This window comes from Tachysurus vachellii, chromosome 12 (genome assembly GCF_030014155.1).
Source record: "Tachysurus vachellii isolate PV-2020 chromosome 12, HZAU_Pvac_v1, whole genome shotgun sequence".
NCBI lineage: Eukaryota > Metazoa > Chordata > Actinopteri > Siluriformes > Bagridae > Tachysurus > Tachysurus vachellii.
The window spans coordinates 9,492,218-9,507,168 of NC_083471.1; the positions used below are offsets into that span (position 1 = coordinate 9,492,218).

Sequence of the window (14,951 nt, forward strand, 5' to 3'; positions counted from 1 at the left end):
TCAGAGCTAAGCAGGATGACTGACAGCACTGGGTCTGGTTTGGGGTTTGATCACTGGTGCTTGAGATGGTAAAAATGGCCTAATAACAATGGACTGCTTTGGATTGGTGTCACATCCAAAGTGTTTTCCTGCTTCACCCCCAGTATAAACTCCATATCAGCCACCACCCTGACCATCATGAAGTGTTTTCTGAAAGTGTGTGTGTGTGTGTTGAGGAATGGTTCAGTGTGTAGTTGCTGTGTGTGTGTGTGTGTGTGTGTGTGTGCGTGCGTGCTTGTGTGTGTGTGTGTGTGTGTGTGTGTAATGATAGGTCTAAGTTTACTTATCTTCCCAATACATGAAGAGATAACTTCTCCGCCCCGAGCAGACCGCACTCCCTCCACCTGCATTGAGGAGCTGGGTGTGCTCTGTTTTGTGTGCTTAGTTCTCCGTTGCATAGCCGGATGGGAGTGTGTCTACTGAATTGCGAGAGTCTCCTACACTGCAAGAGGTAGGAACACAAACACACTCACACATGTACACACAGTTAGGCTCTCGCATGTTCTCAAACACACAAACACACAATACTGAAATGATTGAAATTTCCTCCACCACTAACAGGCAGCCGTTACACAGTGATGAGAGTTTGGTATCATTGGGCACCAAAAAATATCTGTAATTACCACACACAAACACAATTCTGAAATGATTGAAATTTCCTCCACCACTAACAGCCAGCCGTTACACTGTGGTGAGAGTTTGGTATCTTCAGGCACCTAAAAATAGCTGCAATTACCACACTCACACACACAAAGATACAAGCTGGCACTGAGCATGACTCCGCACTGTGGGTGTGTGCCAGAAAGTTAATTTCACACACCCTGATGTGTAACTGAACATGTCAACATATCTCAGTGACAAAACCACAAATTTCCTTTAGTGCGCCTGTGTGTGTGTGTGTGTGTGAGCGAGAGAGAGAGAGAGTTCGCAGTTAACTGCCAACCCCCATCTATATCTCCAACCTTCTGTCCTTCAGTTCAGGATGAAGACAGGGAGAAGAGAATGAAAGAACGAGTAGTGAATAAGTAAGAGCAAGTGAGTGAAAAGGAGCGGCTATGAAGGGAACAGCACTCATCGTGTTTACAGCTACCATCATCGTCATCATCATCATAACAGGTGCACACACACACACACACAAAACCCTTTACACTACAGACAGACCCTAATCAAGTTCATGACTCCTTTATTCGACAAGATTTGTGCAGGTTCATGTCAGGATCCTTCTGCATGTGTGTGTAGTCACATAATTCCACTTATTTTATTTTTATTTCTATATGAAGATTTTTTTGCTGGAAAACCATCAACAAAATGAAATGTTGTGTATACGGCATATTGTCCTGTACAATAAAGCTACCAATATCTTAAGGCAAGGAGGAAAAAAATGTTGCAGCACTGAAACCGATGCATTTAGTGACTTTTAGTCCTCTTTAACGGAACAACAGAAAGCGATATGTGTCCAGGAGTCAAAGTCTCTCCTGTCATCCGCTGCGTCAGGAGATAATCGTAGGTGTCTGTGAGCACATTCCTGTGATGGAGCTTGAGCAGCAGTTGAAAAGATGCAGAGATTGGATTCACATGGATTTGTACCTGTCTGTCTGTCTGTTTATCTCTCTCTCTCTGCCAGTGTAGGACAACAGAACAAAGAGTGTTCAGTGAGGGTGATTATTTACATAGATAAAAGAAGATGAATAAAATACACTTGGATACATGGAATGTGTGTTGATTGTGTAAGTGTCAAGTGCAATGTGCTGAGAGCTTTAACTGGTGTCATGAGCAGCTAACAGGTGAGTAGAGCTGTAGAAGGGATGTGGCTGCCCTTCTCCCACTCCATCAAAGACACCTTCTCATCAGCTGAAAAACTAGGTCTGAGCTTAAAGAATATTTTTCTCTAATCTTACACAATGTGTCACGGTGAAGGAGAAACTATTGTGTATTTTGTAAGATTCTGTCTGTGTTTTGTGTCTCTGATGCTGTATAGATATTCTGTCAGGTTGTACTTTCTGTTTATGGCCTGATAACAATCTAGTTTGCTTTGTGTTTTTGCTTCAGTAACACAAATGTGTGTTTATTCTTCTTTGTGTACTTGAACTGGTTTAAGGCTGATTGTGAGATGGTGAGTTTAAAGCCAGCTGACAGAAGGGACTCGTTTTAGGATTTGTTTTAGTTCTTGGCTTTTTAGGCTTCATTTTGAAGTGTATTTGGAGAACTCGATCAAAGATGAGTCCAGAATTGAATAGCTTTCTGTTGAGTGTGTAAAGATAAGGGCTATTTAATTTCATTCAGCTCTGCATGCCTTTGTTAGTCATCTTCTTTGGACTCTCAAAACATTTCTACAGACTTCTGCATGCAGTGAATCTATTTGCTGTTTGTCCATCTACTGTCTGACAGAGTGGACAAACACTTCACCCCATTAATGTAGAGCTTGCTCTAAGGGCAGTGTTTTCCAAGGAGAAAGTGTGTCTTTTTTCCTGTAATCTGTTTTTTTCTCTCTCTCGCTCACTCCCTCACTCTCTGCACCTGTCTCTCTGCAGATGTTGTAGTTGGGGTAGATGTTTGTGCATCCTGCCACCAAGATGCCACCTGTGACGACAAGACTGACGGCTCAGGGAAAGTGTGTAACTGCATGTACGGCTTCGTGGGAAACGGCAGGACCTACTGCCAAGGTGGCATTCCTCCTCTTCCTGTAGTGTCTTTAGAATATTCATGACATATAATATTCAAGTAGCATCTTTATATCATCCTCCAACGTTTTATCCGTTGTTGTTTAGATTTCTTAACGTCATGTCAGTGGTTATAAAGTTTTGTTATGACCTTTACTGCTAAAGATTAGGCGTTCAATAAATAAACCTCATCACTAAATATTTTATTATTTTTATTTTAATATGTGTAATTTGTTATGTTTTGTGTAAATTTAACACTGTCATAGCTTCATTGGAAATATAAAGATGCTGTATGGGAAATTTTAGCTTTGATCATATAGGTTTTTTTATTTTCCAATTGTTTTTAATTATTTTACTTGTACAGTATGTAATGTTCCTGTCTCACAGATAAAGATGAATGTCAGCTGGGGCGGATCTGCGGAGACCACAGCAAGTGTCACAACACGTACGGAAGCTACTTCTGCACGTGTGTGTCGGGGTACAGCCCCACCAACAGCCTGGATGTGTTCATCCCCAATGATGGCACGTCCTGCCATGGTGAGTCGCAAACACATTCCCACTGCCAGATCAGTGTGACATTTGGATTATCAGCATCAGTGTCGGTCTGTGTTTCTCCTTCTCTCTTTAAAACTGAGAAAAATCCCACCCAGGACACTTTCTTAATGAGCTGAACACAGGGACAGAGCTGTGCTATGCATACATTTACACAGCTCTGTATGTGTTTGTGTGTGTGTTTTCTCTTAGATGTGGATGAGTGTTTAGCGGACAGTGTTTGTGGTGAGGGTGGTATGTGTATGAACACAGACGGTGACTTCTACTGTACCTGCAGAACCGGGTACACAGTTCAGCATGGATCGGAACCCTTCCAGCCTCACATACACACTGCCTACTGCCAGAGTGAGTTTAATCAAATGAGTTTATGAAGCAGAAAGAGATTGTTAGTGATGAGCCTATCAAGCCACCAACCAGGAGCCCTGATCATGTGACAGTATTTTATCAGCATATGGATAAATGACATCCAGAGATGTTCTAAGTACATTAGCTGTGTGCTAGTTGGATACAGTATTGTCATGACACATATTGTGTATCGCTAAAATGTCCTGAACCATTATAATATTAAAAAAGAGGGATAAATCTGTGTGTGTGTGTGTGTGTGTGCATGTTTGTGTTGTGTATGTGTGTGTGTATGTGTATATGTGTGTGTAGTGGTAGATTGCGGTCCCCCTCCCTCTGTGCCTCATACAGTTCAGGTTTCTCCGTTCCTCACTCTTTACGGCAGCATTGTGCAGTTCACCTGTGCAGATGGTTTCAACTGGACACGAGGAAATGTCACCTCCATATGTGGCCCAGATGGACAATGGAGCTTTCCTAGCATGCACTGTGAAGGTAAACAAAAAAAACCCAATAACAACAATAAAACTGCCTGCTAAAGCTAACAAACATTGTTATTATTATATCTATTATCCTCTGCAGTAACATTTTGTTTGTCACACATTCAGTGCTGAATGATCCAAATGTGGAGCTAAGGTTACATTTCATTAGCTAATCACCAACCGGATCATTTCTTATTAGGCTTAATAAATATTTATATAGTATATAGTATATATATATAATCTTCTAGAGTCTATAGTATATAATGTTAGTTTGAATAACAAAGGTGTTTATTACTTACATGCTACATGTCTATCATTAGCATTACCTGTTCAGCAGCAGTGCTAAATCACTATTCAGATGTTATGCTGATGATGTATGTTATTGGCCAGTTAAACTGAACTCGCTATGATTCATTGTTGTCTCTGTGATATTGTGCAAGTGTCTGTGTCTGTGTGTGTGTGTGTTTTCAGAGGTAGAGTGTGGTGTTCCCCCATCATTCCCTCACTCAGTGATGCTGTGGCACGGAGTCAGTAAAGTGGGTGCAGAAGTGCGTTATCAGTGTTTGGAGGGTTTTTATAACAGTGGACGTGAAGACGTTGGTGTGTGTACGAGTAGAGGATCATGGAGCCTCCTGCACTTCCTCTGTCGGGGTAGAACTGACTGTTTATATTTACACTAGATCAAATTTATACTGAACAACCTGAATAAAGTGTGTGTGCGCGTATGTGTGTTAGAGATCCGTTGCCGTGCACCACCTCCTCTCCTCCATGCTGTAGTATTATGGAATGGCAGCAGTAATATAGGCTCTAAAGCTCAGTACAAGTGTAAAGCAGGATATCACACTGTGGGAACAGGAAGTGTGTCGGAGTGTAACTCTCACGGGCGCTGGACCCATACTAACATCACATGCAAAGGTGCACACACCCCGTCTGTCTGATTGTGCAATGTTGTTGCTCTGTTATTCATAGCATCGGTTATTTAAGTAACTATATTGCTGATGCTATAAATCTCAGACAACCAGTGCTCCCTGTTCTGTCTTTTCCTTGTGTGTGGCTCCTGTTTTAAATGTGCCCTTATCCACCTGCCCTCTGGATAATGGACAGAGACAGATCATACACAGAATAAGGCCTGAAACAGGGACTGGGCCACTGATCAGACCTTGGGACAGGAGCAGTGTCTGATATTGATGCTGGACAAATGCAGTGGTGACTAAAATTAATGCTGGGATCAGCCCAAGACTGGGACTGGATTATTATCTTAAACAGACACTCGGGCAGCATCAGTACCTTAGACTGGGAGTGGTGCTGGATCAATGCTCTAGAATCACATTGGCACCAGTTTAGTGCCTGAGACAAAAAGGAAAGACATCAATATCTGACGCTAAGACCGGGACATGATCAGCACTCAGGATTTTGCACTCAGTGTCTGAGACATAAGAGGACAGTGGACCAGAACAATTGTCTGTGATTGAGAGAGGAACAACAATAATGGGGCAAAATCAGGGCAAAAGACTATGACGGGGGCGCTAGGGGAAATCAGTGAGAGCACATTTAAAACATAGTAGTTATGAAACAAAGGGCTCCATGTCTACATGTCTGCTTTTTAAGTCTGGCCAGCTCTCTCTCTCTCTCTCTCTCTCTCTCTCTCTCTCTTTCTCTCTCTGTGTACAGAGATCCTCTGCTCTGACCCCCCTGTGCTGCCCCACGCTGACCGGCTGTGGGATGGCAGCGTTCGTGTTAACAGCTCTGTACTTTATTACTGTAAGGAAGGATTTTATTCTTCACTGGGAGAAAATAAATCAGTGTGCAGTCAGAACGGTTCATGGAGCAGAGCTACTCTGTCATGTCGAGGTAAAGTTGATGTTATACAGGAAACCAGTAAGTGGTTAACAGATTGTGTCTGTTATTCAGTTCAGTGTTTCTCCTCGTTAGTGTCTCTGTTTCACTGCAGAATTTGTCAGATGTTTTTTTTTTTTAGAAAAATTGACTGTCTACATATTTCACTTAGAATTAGTCTCTGTCTATAAATGAGTCATTTACAGTACTATCTGTTACACAGTTAGATCATTATTATTTTCTTAATGAGACTTTTATCATCACTGTTACACACTGCTGCACATGACCTGATCAGTCTAAATCGTGTGTATAATTTTGTTTAACGGATCACCCCTATGTCTGCAGAGATCCTCTGCTCTGACCCCCCTGTGCTGCCCCACACTGACCGGCTGTGGGATGGCAGTGTGCGTGTTAACAGCTCTGTACTTTATTACTGTAAAGAAGGATTTTATGCTGCACTGGGAGAAAATAAATCAGTGTGCAGTCAGAACGGTTCATGGAGCAGAGCTACTCTGTCATGTCGAGGTAAAGTTCCTATCATACAGTTAACCAGATGGGAGTTTTGTTAGAAAAAGTGACTGTCTACATATTTCACTTAGAATTATTCATTCATTCATTCATCTTCTACCGCTTATCCGAACTACCTCGGGTCACGGGGAGCCTGTGCCTATCTCAGGCGTCATCGGGCATCAAGGCAGGATACACCCCGGACGGAGCGCCAACCCACCGCAGGGCACACACACACACTCTCATTCACTCACACAATCACACACTAGGGACAATTTTTCCAGAGATGCCAATCAACCTACCATGCATGTCTTTGGAACGGGGGAGGAAACCGGAGTACCCGGAGGAAACCCCCGAGGCACGGGGAGAACATGCAAACTCCACACACACAAGGCGGAGGCGGGAATCGAACCCCGACCCTGGAGGTGTGAGGCGAACGTGCTAACCACTAAGCCACCGTGCCCCCCCACTTAGAATTAGTCACTGTTTATACATGAGTCATTTACAGTACTATCTGTTACACAGTTAGATCATTATTATTTTCTTAATGAGACTTTTATCATCACTGTTACACACTGCTGCACATGACCTGATCAGTCTAAATCGTGTGTATAATTTTGTTTAACGGATCACCCCTATGTCTGCAGAGATCCTCTGCTCTGACCCCCCTGTGCTGCCCCACGCTGACCGGCTGTGGGATGGCAGTGTGCGTGTTAACAGCTCTGTACTTTATTACTGTAAGGAAGGATTTTATTCTTCACTGGGAGAAAATAAATCAGTGTGCACTCAGAACGGTTCATGGAGCAGAGCTACTCTGTCATGTCGAGGTAAAGTTGATGTTATACAGGAAACCAGTAAGTGGTTAACAGATTGTGTCTGTTATTCAGTTCAGTGTTTCTCCTCGTTAGTGTCTCTGTTTCACTGCAGAATTTGTCAGATGTTTTTTTTTTTTTAGAAAAATTGACTGTCTACATATTTCACTTAGAATTAGTCACTGTCTATAAATGAGTCATTTACAGTACTATCTGTTACACAGTTAGATCATTATTATTTTCTTAATGAGACTTTTATCATCACTGTTACACACTGCTGCACATGACCTGATCAGTCTAAATCGTGTGTATAATTTTGTTTAACGGATCACCCCTATGTCTGCAGAGATCCTCTGCTCTGACCCCCCTGTGCTGCCCCACACTGACCGGCTGTGGGATGGCAGTGTGCGTGTTAACAGCTCTGTACTTTATTACTGTAAGGAAGGATTTTATGCTTCACTGGGAGAAAATAAATCAGTGTGCACTCAGAACGGTTCATGGAGCAGAGCTACTCTGTCATGTCGAGGTAAAATCACCAGCATGCTGTAAATCTCTGGTGCAGTCTGAGACTACTAGCAAGAGATCTTAATGATATCACTTTAGAAATCTGTCTTAAATTATATTTGTAGACTTTAGAGTCTTACAAATTAAGTGTTTACCAGGTTTCTGCTGTATTTATTGACTTAACATCTTCATTCTGTTTCACTCTGGTGTAGAATAGCTGCTTTCACTGTGCTTTACAATCTATTGAGCACCTCGGTTATACACTTAGTGACTTTGTGTCTCGGTTAATCAGTTACCTTTTCATAATGTGTTACACAAGACTATGGAAGTATTTTCTGGACTATTTTCAAAACTAACTGCATATTGAATTGCCCTCGTCTTCTGTATTTGGGAGCACCTAAAATTGTGACATGATTTCAATCGAAAGGATATTCACGCATTTCTGTCTGCATTTTCTTTTACCTCAGTGTACAATATCTGAAAAATTCCAAATCTAAAGGCCAATTCCAATTGCATTTTCCATGTCCTATCCCTATTGCTTTCACTTCCTCAGTATCACATATGAAACATGCCACAGTTCACATGGAAATGCATTTTCATTTCTCATGCCACTGCACGTAAACCTGTCAGTCGGTTTCTCGGGTGGGACTATATGGGGGAACGCATCTGTATGTAGAAGTGATGTCAGTTACAGTTGACGGACAAAAGTAAATAAAGTATTAATGAAGAAAATACTTCCATGCACTACACTGTATGAGCTACAAGGCCTGAGTGTGGCCTTTTTCAAACACTTCACACTTTCTCTCTGTGTACAGAGATCCTCTGCTCTGACCCCCCTGTGCTGCCCCACACTGACCGGCTGTGGGATGGCAGCGTTCGTGTTAACAGCTCTGTACTTTATTACTGTAAAGAAGGATTTTATGCTGCACTGGGAGAAAATAAATCAGTGTGCAGTCAGAACGGTTCATGGAGCAGAGCTACTCTGTCATGTCGAGGTAAAGTTCCTATCATACAGTTAACCAGATGGGGTTTTGTTAGAAAAAGTGACTGTCTACATATTTCACTTAGAATTAGTCTCTGTCTATAAATGAGTCATTTACAGTATTATATGTTACACAGTTAGATCATTATTATTTTCTTAATGAGACTTTTATCATCACTGTTACACACTGCTGCACATGACCTGATCAGTCTAAATCGTGTGTATAATTTTGTTTAACGGATCACCCCTATGTCTGCAGAGATCCTCTGCTCTGACCCCCCTGTGCTGCCCCACACTGACCGGCTGTGGGATGGCAGTGTGCGTGTCAACAGCTCTGTACTTTATTACTGTAAGGAAGGATTTTATGCTTCATTGGGAGAAAATAAATCAGTGTGCACTCAGAACGGTTCATGGAGCAGAGCTACTCTGTCATGTCGAGGTAAAATCACCTCTCTTACAGTGTTCCTCAGTTCCTCACTGTGCTTGTGTTGATGTGCACACTTCTGCATAATTAGTTGAACTTCACAGATTTGTAACATTTTGTATGTGTATGTGAGTGTGTCTGTGTGTGTGTTTTCAGAGGTAGAGTGTGGTTTTCCCCCATCATTCCCTCACTCAGTGATGCTGTGGAACGGAGTCAGTAAAGTGGGTGCAGAAGTGCGTTATCACTGTGTGGAGGGTTTTTATAACAGTGGACATGAGGAAGTGTTTGTTTGTACAAGCAGAGGATCATGGAGCCTCCTGCACTTCCTCTGTCAGGGTAGAACTAACTGTTTATATTTACACTGAACAACCTGAATAAAGTGTATATACGCATGTGTGTGTATGTGTGTTTATGTTTGCATGTGTATATGTGTGGTTGTGTTTATGTATGCGTATGTGTGTTAGAGATCCGTTGCAGTGCCCCACCTCCTCTCCTCCATGCTGTAGTATTATGGAATGGCAGCAGTAATATAGGCTCTAAAGCTCAGTACACGTGTAAAGCAGGATATCACAGTGTGGGAACAGGAAGTGTGTCGGAGTGTAACTCTCACGGGCGCTGGACCCATACTAACATCACATGCAAAGGTGCACACACCCCGTCTGTCTGATTGTGCAGTGTTGTGGCTCCGTTATTCATAGCATCGGTTATTTAAGTAACTATATTGCTGATGCTATAAAACTCAGAAACCCAGTGCTTCCTGTTCTGTGTCTTTTCCTTGTGTGTGGCTCCTGTTTTAAATGTGCCCTCATCCACCTGCCCACTGGATAATGGACAGAGACAGATCATACACAGAATAAGGCCTGAAACAGGGATTGGGCCACTGATCAGACCTTGGGACAGGAGCAGTGTCTGATATTGATGCGGTACCAGTGCACAGGACCAGTGCACAAGCCTCACAACAATGACAGCAGTGGTGACTAAAATTAATGCTAGGATCAGCCCAAGACTGGGACGGGATTATTATCTGAAACTGACACTTGGGACGCATCAGTACCTTAGACTGGGACTGGGACTGGATCAATGCTCTAGAATCATATTGGCACCAGTTTAGTGCCTGAGACAAAAACTGGAATGAAATCAATATCTGAGGCTAAGACAGGGACATGATCAGCACTCAGGATTTACACAAGGACAAGGACAGTGTCTGAGACATAAGAGGACAGTGAACCAGAACAATTGTCTGTGATATAGAGAGGAACAGTGCCTAATATAATTGGTAAAATCAGGGCTAGAGACTGGGACAGGAGGCAGCTGGGGGAGGCCAGTGAGAGCGCATTCAAAACATAGTAGTTCTAAAACACTGGGCTCTATGTCTACATGTCTATTTTTGTTTTAACTCTGGGCAGTTCTCTCTCTCTCTCTCTCTCTCTCTATCTATCTATCTATCTATCTATCTATCTATCTATCTCTCCGCACTACACTGTATGAGCTACAAGGCCTGATTGTGGCCTTTTTTCAAACACTTCACACTTTCTCTCTGTGTACAGAGATCCTCTGCTCTGACCCCCCTGTGCTGCCCCACACTGACCGGCTTTGGGATGGCAGTGTTCGTGTTAACAGCTCTGTACTTTATTACTGTATGGAAGGATTTTATGCTGCACTGGGAGAAAATAAATCAGTGTGCAGTCAGAACGGTTCATGGAGCGGAGCTACTCTGTCATGTCAAGGTAAAATCACCTCTCTTACAGAGTTCCTCAGTTCCTTACTGTACTTGTGTTGATGTGCACACTTCTGCATAATTAGATAAACTGCACAATTTTGTGTGTTTGTTTTCAGAGGTAGAGTGTGGTGTTCCCCCATCATTCCCTCACTCAGTGATGGTGTGGAATGGAGTCAGTAAAGTGGGTGCAGAAGTGCGTTATCACTGTGTGGAGGGTTTTTATAAGAGCAAACACGAGGATGTGTGTGTATGTACAAGCAGAGGATCATGGAGCCTAATGCACTTCCTTTGTCAGGGTAGAACAAACTGTTTATATTCCTATTATAGTGATTGTAATAACCGAAATTAGATTTGTCTGTTCATATTTGTGTGTGTGTGTGTGTGTGTGTGTGTGTTTAGAGGTAAACTGTGGCGAGCCTCGTCCTCTCCCTCACACAGTGCTAGTGTGGAACGGCAGCTCTGCTCTCGGCTCTGTGGCTCGGTATGAATGTGAAACTGGATATAGGAGTGTTACTGCAGAAAGTGTGTCTGTCTGCGGCTCTGACAACCGGTGGAGTGATGTTAAATTGCACTGTGAAGGTATACACACACACACACACACACACATTATTAAGTGTAACAGGACAGCATTGTTCACACACTGTTTTTTCTTCCTTGCAGTTTACTGTGGTCCGATCCCGATGCTGCAGAACGCAGAGGTTCTCTGGGGAAATGGCACTGTCACTGTCCATCACTGTGTTAAAGGCTACTACAGACATTCAGGAAGTGACATATCAATATGTGACATGACAGGAAAATGGCGGATGGCTACAATGCGCTGCAGAGGTATAATGATAAATTCTATAGAACTTTATTAACCTCCACTTCTGTTCATTGGTTATTAAGATAATAACATTCTGTAATGCTAGGAGGTTTACTGGGTATCTGGGCAGTAAACTGTCATTAACTATTTAAAAACAAATATTTATTTTAGTACTTGTAAAATACATTTGAAATACATTAGACCGCTGTGACAATCAGTCAACCCAAGGCGACGTCTGTCTGTTTTTATTTCATATCAGAGATGAAGTTCAGTGTTCAGAGTTTGACTGTGTTTAATGAGAAATGTCTGCGCTGGAGGACGGCTGCAGAATCGCAAGGCTACAAACAACAATACATAGTGAGTGCAGCAATAACACACACACACACACACACACACACACACACACACACACAAATACTGGGGAGTTTAAATTTTGGGTACATCCTAATTATGTTTATATGGTTTCTTAGCTCTCTCTGAATGTGTGTGTGTAGGTGGTGTTCATTGGTGTCAGAGATTTTGATTCCTTCTTCAGTGATCGACGAAGGAAAGTGTTCAGTTCGTCAGCGTTACATCCTGCTGTGTGTTTGAACCTGCAGCCCATCACCAACTACACCATCACTGTGACTGCTCTGGAGACTGGAGACACAGCTATTATTACTGCCAACACTAGCATACCTGGTACACACATACACACAAACACACACACTCTTCTTATTCTACTTTTGGCTTTTCTCGCCACAGCGAGTCATCTGTTTGCACCTAACATTATCCTCGGCATCCTCTACTCTCATAACACACACACACTTTAACAACCTTAAATTGGTTGTTTCCTCAGCAACATTTTACAACAATATTTTGTTTCAGAATACTATTAATATATTTTTGATTGGGCAAAGTCCATGAACAACCTGTTTTGTTTCTTTGTAGCTCCGCCCACTCCTGAGGTCTTGTACAGTGAGGTTGATTCTCAGAGACCGACTTTACGATTACGAAGAGCCACCAGCACACTAGACCCAATCTGGTGAGGAGATAAAGATACAGAAAAAAAAGGACATTTAGAAATAAAAAAGTGGCTTATGGTTGGTTTTATAAGGGTGAATTACACGGTTGTGGTTTCCTTTGGTGTTTAGAATTCAGCTTATGTGTACAGACTCTGCAACTGTACTATACATACATGTAAACAGGGCAGTTAGGACTTTCTCTAGCTTGCCTCCTAACTAATTTGATATTCCTTCAAAAGATGAAGAGAAAACTGTCTACTATAAGATTTAGCAGAAAAACAGATGTAAAACGGCTGCTTTCTGCATAGTGTAGAATTTCATTTTGCTCAAAAATGTGATCAGTGAAGACACCGGTGTGTGTGTGTCTCAGTGTGTATCAGGTGATCGTGTTACCCGTGGCAGGCGTGTTGGTGTTCAAATGTGGCTCGTCTCAATCCTGTGGTGGAGAGTACATTGCGGCTCAGCTGCAGCTCTGTGAGCTCGGCATAGAGGTGAACTTCACACTGGGGAACCGAGAGCAGTACGGAACCTTCTATAACGCACCACTGGTGAACGGCCGAGATTACTACATCATCCTACGCACCGTCTGCACCTGGGGGCTGGTAACCCATCCAGTACCCTTTTACAGTTATCACTCATTATTATTATATCGTAAATTGTTCTTTAAAATTTGTAAAGTTTGTATTTGTGTGCTATATTTGAAGTATAATATCTCAAAACATAACTTTGTGGTGTCTTTAGGTGAAAAAGCAGTCATGTGTTGTCTGGGCCAGAGCAAGAGGTGAGACTATTTTTTAAATAACAGCCTAAATACAATTTACTATGTTATTCTATACTATAATACACATGACTCTGTATTGATTTAGGCGCCTCCTATGCTACCAGGATTTCTGCTTTGGTGACGTTTGGCTCCATCTGTGCCCTGGGTTTCTTTAGTGTGACTGTTTACTACTGCTGCTGGTCAGAGTCTATCATTTTCTTTTCACCCTTGTCCACTATCTAAATACTGTATGAATGAGCAGAAAGTAAAGAGTATGGAGACCTTTATTTAACAGATCTAATTTCACCAACACTGCAAGGTGGATAAAGTTTATTTCTCAGAGATTCATATCAGCTTGCGAACGTCACTTTTTATGATAAGTACCTCGTATGTTAATTTATTACAGATCACCCAGGAAGTAAATTTACTGTAGAAAAGTTTTTGTGCACAACCTTTCTAAGTGCAGTGTGTTTTGTTTTGCTTTATTACAAGTCATTGATATAGAACAGACAGGTTTCACTAAAGTATTAAGTATAATTAAAGGCTAATTACAGTCACAGAAGTGACGTTCAGCACAATCATAATGCAGGTGATGAAGATGATTCGGCTGAGGAAGAAGTGAAACTTTCTCTTTATCTTTATTTCTAATAATCTTTATTTCTCTCTCTCTCTCTCTTTGTACCCTACAGGTATTGGAAATCACACAGATTTTGATCAAAATATTTGTTTTGTGTTCTTTTTCTTTTTATTTTAATATCTTGTTTGGAATGTCTTTATTATTTTTGCTTGTATTTTTGCTTCCAATAAAAATGATTTCATAAAAAACGTTTCAACTTTCTGAGTAATCCATATGAATCCCACAGAGCTGTGTTCCTGAGGTCAGGTATAACAGGCTCATTATTAACACAGCTCAATGCTACCTGTAAAGGGCTCGGTCCGAATCCGATACACTACCACACTATGTAGTACACTACAATTGGGATTGGGACGTAACCATGTTGGCGCGTGCCTGATATCTTCCCGCGCGATCGTCCTGAGGGCTTAAAAGCACTGAGACTCAGATGTAACTGATGGATTAATTTATTTATGTGGAAGGTTTAATAGAAGGTTTGTCACGTTTGTCGTTGAACTATGGTTTTATAGCTTAATGTGTACTTCCAAATAACATTTTATGATTTAAATATAGGTATTTAAAGCTGTTTTAGGTAACTAAGATAACCAAACCAAACTAACGAAACTATGTTAACTAAACTAAGCTAACCAAACAAAGCTAACTATACTAAGCTAAATAAACCAAGCTAACTAAACTAAGCTAACTAATCTAGGCTAACTAATCCAATCTAACTAAACTAAGCTAATCAAACTAACTAAACTAAGCTAACCAAACCAGGATAAACGGTCAGCTTCCAATTTATTTACCTCAGATGAACTTTTGTCAGATTTTCTGCCTATCATGTATGGACATTAGTATGAAAGTTCACTGTGTTTTACAGGGTGTTCAGTGTGAACCATGTTCTTAGTAGTGAAA

At 41.7% G+C, this 14,951-nt stretch overlaps 1 protein-coding gene across 9 annotated transcripts; it reads left to right on the forward strand.

Annotated features, from left to right (window-relative positions):
* The first annotated feature begins 364 nt into the window (after positions 1-364).
* Positions 365-14,248, forward strand: susd1 (sushi domain containing 1). 9 transcript variants are annotated; one of them, XM_060883071.1, is made up of 26 exons: positions 365-490; positions 1,016-1,155; positions 2,571-2,702; positions 3,087-3,236; positions 3,444-3,596; positions 3,906-4,085; positions 4,544-4,723; positions 5,744-5,923; positions 6,254-6,433; positions 7,063-7,242; positions 7,574-7,753; positions 8,547-8,726; positions 8,973-9,152; positions 9,294-9,473; positions 9,602-9,781; positions 10,685-10,864; positions 10,974-11,153; positions 11,257-11,436; positions 11,518-11,682; positions 11,919-12,016; positions 12,154-12,340; positions 12,590-12,683; positions 13,034-13,265; positions 13,405-13,444; positions 13,530-13,623; positions 14,113-14,248. In XM_060883071.1, the coding sequence occupies exons 2-26, from the start codon at positions 1,095-1,097 to the stop codon at positions 14,135-14,137; spliced, it is 3,771 nt and encodes a 1,256-aa protein (XP_060739054.1). In that variant the 5' UTR covers positions 365-490; positions 1,016-1,094; the 3' UTR covers positions 14,138-14,248. The 9 variants fall into 9 exon arrangements, with proteins under 9 accessions (XP_060739054.1, XP_060739053.1, XP_060739052.1 ...); XM_060883070.1 differs by lacking the exon at positions 14,113-14,248 and having other exon boundaries at positions 1,021-1,155; positions 13,530-14,032; XM_060883069.1 differs by lacking the exon at positions 14,113-14,248 and having other exon boundaries at positions 13,530-14,031.
* The last annotated feature ends 703 nt before the right edge of the window (positions 14,249-14,951 follow it).